This window comes from Rhamphochromis longiceps, linkage group LG9, assembly GCF_057381845.1.
Source record: "Rhamphochromis longiceps isolate RC_006_pf linkage group LG9, R_longiceps_female_GT1.1, whole genome shotgun sequence".
NCBI lineage: Eukaryota > Metazoa > Chordata > Actinopteri > Cichliformes > Cichlidae > Rhamphochromis > Rhamphochromis longiceps.
The window spans coordinates 6,489,724-6,499,790 of NC_140565.1; the positions used below are offsets into that span (position 1 = coordinate 6,489,724).

The following is a 10,067-nucleotide window of genomic DNA, read 5'->3' on the forward strand; positions in this document are numbered from 1 at the left end:
ACTAACGACACAAGATTTGCGCTAAACGTCTCAAATCTCTCACATCTCAAAGCACCGCCGTCACTCCCAAAACTTCCCCCCGTTTCTTAACAACTAGATGCTCCTTGGCGGCCGCTTATCGGGGCCTGGAGCCTGGGGCTCGCTCGGGCCACTTCGGAGGTGGGGTGCCCCCGGCCTCTCGGCCTGGGGCTCGGTCACTCAGGCACAGCTGGCTGCCGGCGGAGCTCACGGGCGCGTCACTGCAACTCCCCCTGGCTTCTGCTCCGCGGCTGCTGAGTGAGCCCTCATCTGGGACTCTCCTCAGCTCTTTCTGGGACAGTGGCGCGGCTGCCCCTCTGTTGGTCTTCCTTGGTCTCTTGTGTTCTGGGGGCCTCTGGATGTCTGGAGTTTTGATCTCCTCCATACCTGCTTCATGCCCTGGAGGACGGGGCTGTGGCCCCCCCACACCCTCTAGCAGATCATTACATGAAGGAACCTTTTAAAAAAAACAAGCGCGTCCATGCTCACAGGTGTACACACGGGTGATCACACCCACAAACTACACCCTTTTTGGCTCCTACCTCAAAGCACACTGTGTTCTGTTGATCTTATGTGCTGCACAATAATGTTTAATATTTAGTATTTACTGTCATATTCCCATATATCATTGTGATGTTGTTTATTCTATTACTCTTGTTCTCTTCTGCTTGTTTTCTTTTTTCTTTCTCAGCAGGTGATCCAGGTGATTGAAATATGTATTTTTTTTTCTTTTTTTTTTTCTGCTCATTCTGTTGGTTTTTGTTTTTTGCCCTTCTCCCCCGTCCCTCTTCTCAGCTGTTTCTCTTTCCCTCTTTCTTTCTCCCCTTCTTTCCTCCAGTCAAGTCTGTCCCGTATTCAGCAAGTGAAAATAAAATAAACAATAAAAGGTGAATCAAATAGACCATTACGGCAAGGCTGGGATGGTCAATTTGGTAAAGTAAATCCGTTGGGCATCTTTCTTTGCCTTTAGACAACAATTCTGATGGCAAAAGAGCCAAACGGGACAGACAGAAAGAAAAAAAAAAAACAACAACAACTAGATGCCACGTTGCCATATCATTTTTTGATTGGTCGACATGGTACTTTTTTGGACGAATAGGAAAGGGAGACGGGGATGGAGTTTGTTTTTGCTCACAGGCGGAGAGCGCTTTCGAGCCTTTTTTCTTATAAAACGTCGTTTTTACCGTTTCTTCCCGCAGTAAATATAAACAACGACAGTATTCAGGAAGAAAACCAAACATTGCAGATATTTTTTATCATAACTCTGGTTTTACGTGGCCTATCAACAAAGTTGGAGTGAGACACTGAGACCTCTCCTGTCGTTACTACATACCTCCACAGTATAAAGTCCACACACTTTTTCCGTCAATTGTTCCGTCTGTCCTGCTCACATCTCCAATGGTTGTCCACGTTGTCATTAACGTGGCTTCACTCCACATCAGCCATGCCGCTTTGCTTGCTAAAACACCGCTGTCATAAGGACGCTGTCATAACCTGTCAGCGACGTTGATTAGCTGCGTATATACGAATGTAAATCGCATTATTGGCTGGACTATGGAATAAGGTGGCATCGTTCTAATCCCATACGGGAGAGATTGCGCACGTGCGCAGCTTAGAGGGAATATTGACAGAGATGTCTCTTCAATCAATATGTGCATGCAGTTCTTACGTGTTAAAAGAGGGTATATTGCTGATCTGTGTGCTGCCTAACCTATTATGAACATCTGGAGGGTAAGGACATTAACCATTGCCACCACCTCTCTGCACACTAACATCTGTAGCTGATAATATTAGTGTAACCAGTATGGTGATTCTAAGTGCTGTTCAAGATAACGCCACTCCGGGGTAGCAATGCAGAGTCAACATCAGAAGTACAGTAACCAGCAAGGTGAGACTTCGAAACAATACTGTGGTTCACGTTATCGAACCACACACACACACACACACACACACACACACACACACACACACACACACACACACACACACACACACACACTCAGTGGCGTGTCCAGCGGGGTGGCCACCCCAAAGGCAAAACAATAAAATTCAATCAAATATCAAATGTCCGATTATGTTTTCACGGCGAAGCTCAGATATCCGAGTGTAAGTGAATGCAGCATCGGCTTCTGCGCTATGTGTATCACGTTAGCAAAGGTAGGAGAGCCAAGCACGAAAGACGGCACCGCAGGAAACAATTTTTCGGTGAAAGAAAATGAGGACAGAATAAATGTCCCGGTAAGTAATATTAAGTTTGTTGAGTTTAGTAAACTTCGGTGAAATTAGAATACCAAAGAAAAAAAATAACAGTTAAAGAATTATTGCAGCCATCGAATATATCAGACAGTATGCTACTGAGGGGAGCTAACATAAGAGTTATGAGTTATAAGATATAATCTAAGTCGTAACATTGCTGTATGGAGCTGCAGATTTGGTTGCAGGTTAACATAGCTGGACTGGCCATCGTGCATACCGGGCATGTGCCCGGTGACTTATTTATTTATTTATTTTGTAATGGCATGAACAATGAGAGGTGGTGGATTGGCCAGATGCAGGTCAATGTGTAAAAATAACTCAGTTGTTTGGTGGTGGCTATGGCGGGGCTTCCACAGAGGCCAGCAGGTGGATGAGGGAAGGGGAGGCAGGAGGAGAGCCCCGAGGCAGCCGCCAGTCCGAGTGTCAGGTGAACTGAACTTCAGGTAAGAAGTTATGACCTGCAGTCTATCTGGGTCAGATATAAACCAAGTTTAGGTGGAGTTTATTTTCGTTGTGCTGACTATTTACCCTCAGTTGCAATAACTCGTACTGCGTTCTAGCCAGCTTGACGGAGTTTTTATACAACTGGGTGGGTGCTATGATGTTACTGATAGTGAACTTTATTTTATTCATAAGGTTAGTTAGTAGAGTTGCCAACGGCTCCTTAAAAAATGTAATGGTCCCTCATTCAGAGAAAATATTACATACAATATTTCGTATTGAGCTGAGAAGAGACGCAGTTTGTCCCGGACTTTCGCTATAATGAAAAAAAGACACAAAGCTGGAGTTATTCTGTCGTTACGCTGCACAGCTGCCTCTTCTTCTCTCGTTCTCTCCCCCTGCCTCTCCTGTTGCTACTTCAATCATGAAACTGATCAATGATCAGCTGATCGGCTTTTCTCTCTTGTTTATTTATCGCCCACTTTGCGCCAGAAAGAGGAAACCAGCAGATGTCGCGCTAAACAACAGCAGCACGTTTAAGCTTGATCAGCTGTTGTTAGAATTTATTTAATATTAATTTCTAGTATCAGCTGATGTTTGCTGGAGCCACAGCTGTAAAGCTGCTGGTCATGATGTCGGTTTGGTTATGTGGTGAGAGGGAAACATGAAGATGAAACCAGGAGATGTCCTTACTGAATCATCAGAGCTGAACAGGTGATGGAGAAACAGGTTTACCTTTTAGGTGACATGGATGAGTTGAAGTTATGAACTGTTTCTGAGAGACAAATAACACCAGGATTCTTTTTTATGTAGCTGACAGCTGGTAACTGTGCAGGGGCGGGTCTAGGAAAGTTTTGCCAGGGGGCCAGGTAGGGCATTAACAGGGAGAGGGGGGCACAAAGAAATACTTTTCTTTCTTACTCTCATTTAAAATATCTAGCTTTTATTAAATAATTATCTAAATCTTACAACCAAAGTTTTTATCTGATGTAAAATGTATAGAAATCATACATATACCAACAAGACAGTGTACATCACTGTCACAACAGCATTTGTTTTCATTCAAAGGCTTTATGGCTTTAATACCTGGGCCCTATTTCAGGAAGCCGGTTTAGTGCAAACTCTGAGTAAGTAAACCCTGAGTTAACGAAAACTCTGGGTTTTCGGTTTCACAAAGCGAGTTTAGATTAATTCTGAGTGAGTTACTATGACGACACACTCCGTGAAGCTAACGTGCCCCCTAGCAGGTTTACTTCAACTAACCCTGACCTTCTCCGCCTCTTTGTCGGAAACCTGACTGTAGGAAGTGTCAGACATGGCGTGCCCCTTCCTTGAAGAGCCAGTAGATGTTGAAGCCCAAATTCTCCGCAGAGCTCTCCGCCGGGAGAGAGTGATTAGAGCGCGTTCGGACATGTTATCATTTCCTGATGATTTTCTGTGTGAACGTTACCGTTTTTCAGCACAATCTATAATTTATTTGAATAACATCCTCAGGCCTAATATTGCTCATGTGACACATCGCGGACATCCTCTCAGTTCTGTACATATTATTTTTATTGCACTTCGGTTTTTTGCAAACGGGAGCTTTCTATATAATATTGGTGACGCTGAGCACGTTTCCAAGGCTACCGTCTGTCGGGCAGTCAGGAATGTTACAGTTGCACTGAAACGTCTCCTGTACTCGTTTGTGGTGTTCCCCGGTCATAGACCCACAAGATTTATCAAAGAGGGATTCCACAAAATTGCAGGTATCAGGATGAACAAAACTTAATTCATGATGTGGTGATACTTGAACTACTACTTAAATTTTACATTTATTTTCACGGTTCCCAGGCGTGATTGGCTGTACAGATGGCACTCACATTCCAATCATTGCTCCTTCAGTAAATGAAGGAGACTATGTGAACAGGAAGTCTTTCCACAGCATTAATGTACAGGTACATAGTTCCCTGTAGCGTTTCAAACTAACAAATTATTTCATTATAGTAATGGATGCTAATTTGTGTTCTCTGCACTGTGAAGATCATATGTGATGCTGCCAACATTATCACAAATGTGGAAGCCAACTGCTCAGCCTCTGTGAGTGGTGGTGGTGGAGGACCCCCACCTGTTTTTCGGGCCTCCGCTTTTTTCTGTTGGCTATAACGGGTCACATTTGAGCATACAGAGTAAGCAAATATGTACTTGTAATGTGTTCAGATAATTTCAATAAGTGCTTACAGAGGGGAAATTAATGTAACCTCTAACTGCAATTGATTTATATAGGACAAACAGACCAAGCACTATGGCTCATAATTAGGGATGGGTACCGGTGTCCGGTGCCATGACATAAACGGTAGTAAGCAGACCGAAAAGCAGCGCACATTTCAGTGCTTTATTTCGGTGCTTTTTTTTTCCTGAGCTGTGATACACTTCTAGCCAATCATTTTACGTTTCCGAGGATAGTAGGCGGGGCCAGGTACGTACGTTCAGTTAGAGCAGAGCTACAGATTAAAAATGTCCAAGGCGAAGCGGTCAAAAGTCTGGCTGTACTTCACAGCAAAATATGCAAACTCAGCAGCCTGTAACAAGTGCTTTAAGCTGATACTGTGATACTGTCAAAGGAGGTAACACCAAGAATCCGATTAAACAGCTGGCGACGCATAGCGTTTTTTTTAAAAGCCGAGAAATGCGCCATATTTGATAGCTTGCTGTGAGACCTCACACCGTGCACGTCGGGTGGGTTGCCAGTTATCGGACCCGGAGCAACATCCCCCAAAAACCCGAAGAATAGAGTCCTGGCCCCTAGCCCTGCCAGTGTAGCAGAAATGATGAGGATGATGATGCAGCAGCAGCCGTTCTTCACTGCATGAGTAGCTTCATGTTGTTCGTGTGTAATTTACGTTGAGTAGGCTAACCACGTTATTACATTAATGCATGTAAGGTGAACTAGCAAACATCATCATAGCTACATGCGGCTGTCTTCTTGTTTGATGGCAGATACTCCCTTCACCCTGGCCAAAAAGGCTAAAATGACCAAAGAAAAAGTGGGAAACAGTTAAACATATATGCCACATAGCTGCAGAAAAGGCACACATTGTTATCTTTTTACAAAAAAACCCAGCTGAACATGAGAGGTTTTTGGACAAAGTTTGTGTTCTCCATTCTTTAAGCACCGGTTCGAGCTCCGTTTAAGCACCGGCACCGTTTCAAAAGTACCGATTTGGCACCGGTATCGGATAAAACCTAAACGATACCCATCCCTACTCATAATACAATTACACCTTACCTGTTTGGACTATATTTTTATATTTCATTTTTACTTGCTGCCAGGAACGTTTGGGGCCTGTTGGGTTGCACCTGCGCTCACATCACATCACAAAATAAAATGTATGAAATAAAAAATAAAATAAAATATAATAAAATAACATTAAATGGGTGGAAATCCCTAGATCAATGTTTAAATTAACACTCACGCATTGACTCTGTCGGCTTTGTTTTGCCGTGCATGCTCTCTTTCTTTTGCAGCTGAGGCTGTGTTACTTTTTTTCCGTGGAATTTGCATGTTATCGGCATATGCTGCCATCAGAATTTCGGCCTCAAGCGCTGTAAAATACATTGACCGCGCCTTCTTTCCCTCCGTCTCCATGGTGACTCGCTTAATCTGTGCTCCACTAATCAGGGCTTTATGTATCCTCGTGCGCGTGCTTAACTTGGGGTTAAAGCAACTCCGCGTTGATTGAACTAATTGTTATCAGCCTTTCTGAAACCGAATATTCCGAGTTGGACAGTTCAGGGTTACTCAACCCTGAGTATCGTTTTTCACTCTGAGTTTTCTAAACCGGCTTCCTGAAATAGGGCCCTGGTGGGCCGGTCTCTAGTCAAAATGCCCGATTTTCTGTCCCAGTCCAGCCCTACAGGTTAATACTGGCAGTGTCACCATGCCAGCTGACTGTATTTCATCATCAGCCAGTGTTGTTCTTGATCAATATTACCAAAGTTTACCATAAGGCAGCATAGCAAGTATTTACTTGCTTTCAGGTTTTATTCAAATGTTAGTCTTTTCAGTTGTTTCCCCACTTTTTTCCTGTTTCAAAATCACCCGTTTGTGAGAAGATTATCTTCTTTTTTTAATAGGCACAAAGTTTTGCAATTGGCATTGGCTAATTTGTCAATTGTTTGTTACAAATGTTTGTATTTTAATATTCAAAAATGTTTTTGCCCAAAACATATGTGCACTATATGTCAGTAAAAATACTATGCAAATATTGCTGTCCTTGAATGCTGAGTAAACACTGACTGATTGTATCTCTTGTACTTTATCAACGCAGTATCTAAAAACTTTGCACCATAGTGGTTAAAATCTCATTCTAATAAGAGTTAAAAGCGCATTCGGTTATTAGGTTTATAGGGTTATTGAATTATGGTTAACGGTTGGTAGAATTTTTTTTTAAACATTATCTGCCAATTACATCTGCCACCCTTCTCCAAATCTGTGCCCCTACCTGGCCCCCCAACAAAAATTTTCTAGACACGCCACTGCACACACTATTCCAAAAAAAAAAGCGAAATTTTCACTGACTCATCCCTGTTGCTGTTAGCAAACTAATTACATTAGTAGAAATATATTTAGCTTATAATTAAAATTGGGTGGGGGGAAACAACAGCCATTTTCTTAACAGAAACATTTCTGCTCTGAACTGGAAGAAAAAACCCTGAGTAGAAAGCTCACATCAAGACAATAGACCCTGTGCACGAGAAAATGCTGAACCAGGTTCAGGGAGGGGCAGCCCTTTGCTGCGACCAAATGGGAGTAAGGGGAGGGAGACAAGACAAAAGACATACTGTGGAAGAGAACCAGAGATTATTTTTAAATTTGGCCAGATTTCTGCAGATGAGAGCTGCTACATTCAAACTGAAATGGATGCCACTTATCCTAACAAGACCAAGGTTTTCTCAAAATTTCTCAATTATCTATAAAGCCCACATTATTTTTGGGAGGTTTGGAAGGTTAACCCAGCACTATCTTCAAAGGAATACTCCAGACCTTTCTCCCATTTGGTTTTGGCAATAAGTGATTTGTTCTCCGGGAGAGTTAAGATCTCAAGCACATGGTGTGTTAACAGTTTTGAGGTGATACTGAGATATGGGCTATTTGTTCTAGGTTACGGTGTCTTGTTAAACAGCTGGAGAAGGGAGAAGCATCTGTGGTGGAACTGAAGAAAAACCTGGAGTTTGCCGCCTGTCTCCTTGAATCTCTCTGTTCTGAGGAAAACAGGTAAGGAGCTTTTAGCTAATTTCCCCATGTATAGACTTTAATCAGTGGTGGAAAAATAAAATAGTCAGTATTTCAATAAGACAATGTAATACTCACAATGCAATAAAACTTTTTTATATGTTGCGCTATGCCAAACATATTATGAGGCCTGGGAGCTTGAGGGTCCTGCGCAGTATCTTTGCTGTTCCTTGGAGTGTGCTCTTCTGGACAAAGATTTAGGATTTTGTTCCTGGGATTTGCTGGAGTCAGTCACCTAGCTTTAGGGTCAGTGCACCAAATGCTCAAATTACCACAGGGACCACTGTTACCTTCACTCTTCTTGAGTTCTTCTCTGAGCCCTTGGTACTTTTCCAGCTTCTCATGTTCCTTCTTTCTGATGTGTTTGTCATTTGGTATGGCTACATCTATCGCTACAGCCGTCTTCCTCTGGTTGTCCACCACTATTATTTCCGGGTGGTTAGCCATCACCAGCTTGTCCGTCTGTATCTTTAAGTCCCACAGGATCTTAGCTTGGTCATTCTTGACTAGCCTAGGGGGCGTCTCCCATTTTACCAGTTTTCATGGCCTCAGGTATGACAGTACTGCTCCTTGTGGCTGTCTATCTTGTATCCAAGCATCTACTGTTCACTGTGGTGTGGTCTTGGTTACATTGGGGGGGTCTAGCCTAGGGAACTTTTCTGGATAAAGATGCTCTGGTTGGGAGTTGAACTCCTGACCTGAAGTTTCAAAGGTGTCTCTTTTACCAGCATAGAGGATGGCACTGGCCACAGCATACGCATAAAAAGTCCTGAGCATTGTCACTCACAGGTTTCTCTACAAATATTTTATTTTATTTTATTTCATTTTATTTTGTCCTTAATGTGAAGCTCTTTGGTCACAACTTGCCATTTTAAAGTGCTGTTTTAATTAAACTTGGCTTGGCTTGGTTCATTTAAGATGAGGATGATAGATTAATTATTTTAGAAGATGAAAATGTACATTCAGTGTTTTTGTGAATGGTCTTGCAGACAACTGGGGCACCAAGATGATGAGCTGAGTGATATCCAGTCAGACTCTGTACCACTGGAGGTTCGTGACTGGTTGGCCTCCACTTTTACACGGCAGAGAACCCTGTTGCTGCACCACAGTGACGACAAACCACACTTCCGCAGCATCGTCCGTGCAGTACAGGCTGGGATCTTTGTGGAGAGGTTTGGCTTAAGACAGCTATAAAAAATACAAGTCAGTTTAACAAGTCAGCATAGTAACAGAACAGAAGCCTAGGTAGCAATAAAAAGTGTGTACATTTGTTTTTCTATTTTCTTGTCTATTTATTTGAAAAAAAAAAAGCATCACACATTTCTGTAACTAAAACATATGTTGAGAAGTTCGGCCAAATGGTACTTTTTTCTTGTAATGGTTTTGATTAACATACAGTGAACAATTTGGATAAGGCCCCGAGATGCATCATTTTGTTTCCATGGATAAGACACAAACAATAGAAATGGACTGGCATATATATCATTTCTCTAGACTTGATGAACACTTGTTGCACTACCAGTCACATCCACCAATTAGAATTAATCTTAAATCTATCTTGATGTTCTTCAGCTATCTTACATCCCAAAAGTTAATTAAGAATCAGCAGTTAACCTAACAACTTGTCTCTGAGCTCTTGGGATACTGGAGTGATCAGAGAAAATCTATTTAGTACCTAGTAATAGCTTTGAATTACCCCTTTACCTTTGAATAGCATATTATGGCCGCAACTCAGGTCAACAGATATTATATTAGAATGGCTTGGGAGCCAATCCGAACCACTCAGTACAACACATATTATTCTCAAAATAAATTATTTTCCCCTTAGACTGAATAACAATTTAGAATAAACAAAAGTTAATCTTTCTTTATTATTTGGCCTAATATTGCAGTACTGCTTCAAAACTCTGGGGATCTTCTATTTTGGGGATGGATTTTTTTAAAAAAAAAAATATTGCCTCTGATTATTCCTTCTCCAAAATAAATGTAACATATTCAAATTAATAAATGAGTTACCATACTGGGCATAGTGCATTTGTTCATTTGGTGTGTGCTTGTGTTGCTGTGTACTTTTGTC

At 42.0% G+C, this 10,067-nt stretch overlaps 1 protein-coding gene across 1 annotated transcript in view; it reads left to right on the forward strand.

The window, feature by feature from the left end:
- Positions 1 to 2,489: 2,489 nt before the first annotated feature.
- LOC146661602 (dual specificity calcium/calmodulin-dependent 3',5'-cyclic nucleotide phosphodiesterase 1A-like) overlaps positions 2,490 to 10,067 on the forward strand; it is a 41,281-nt gene continuing 33,703 nt past the window's right edge. Inside the window, exons 1-3 of the mRNA XM_085418085.1 lie at positions 2,490 to 2,717; positions 7,859 to 7,972; positions 8,980 to 9,162. Coding sequence (XP_085274211.1) covers positions 2,545 to 2,717; positions 7,859 to 7,972; positions 8,980 to 9,162 — 470 coding nt within the window. The 5' untranslated portion in view covers positions 2,490 to 2,544. The remainder of the gene's footprint in view (positions 2,718 to 7,858; positions 7,973 to 8,979; positions 9,163 to 10,067) is intronic.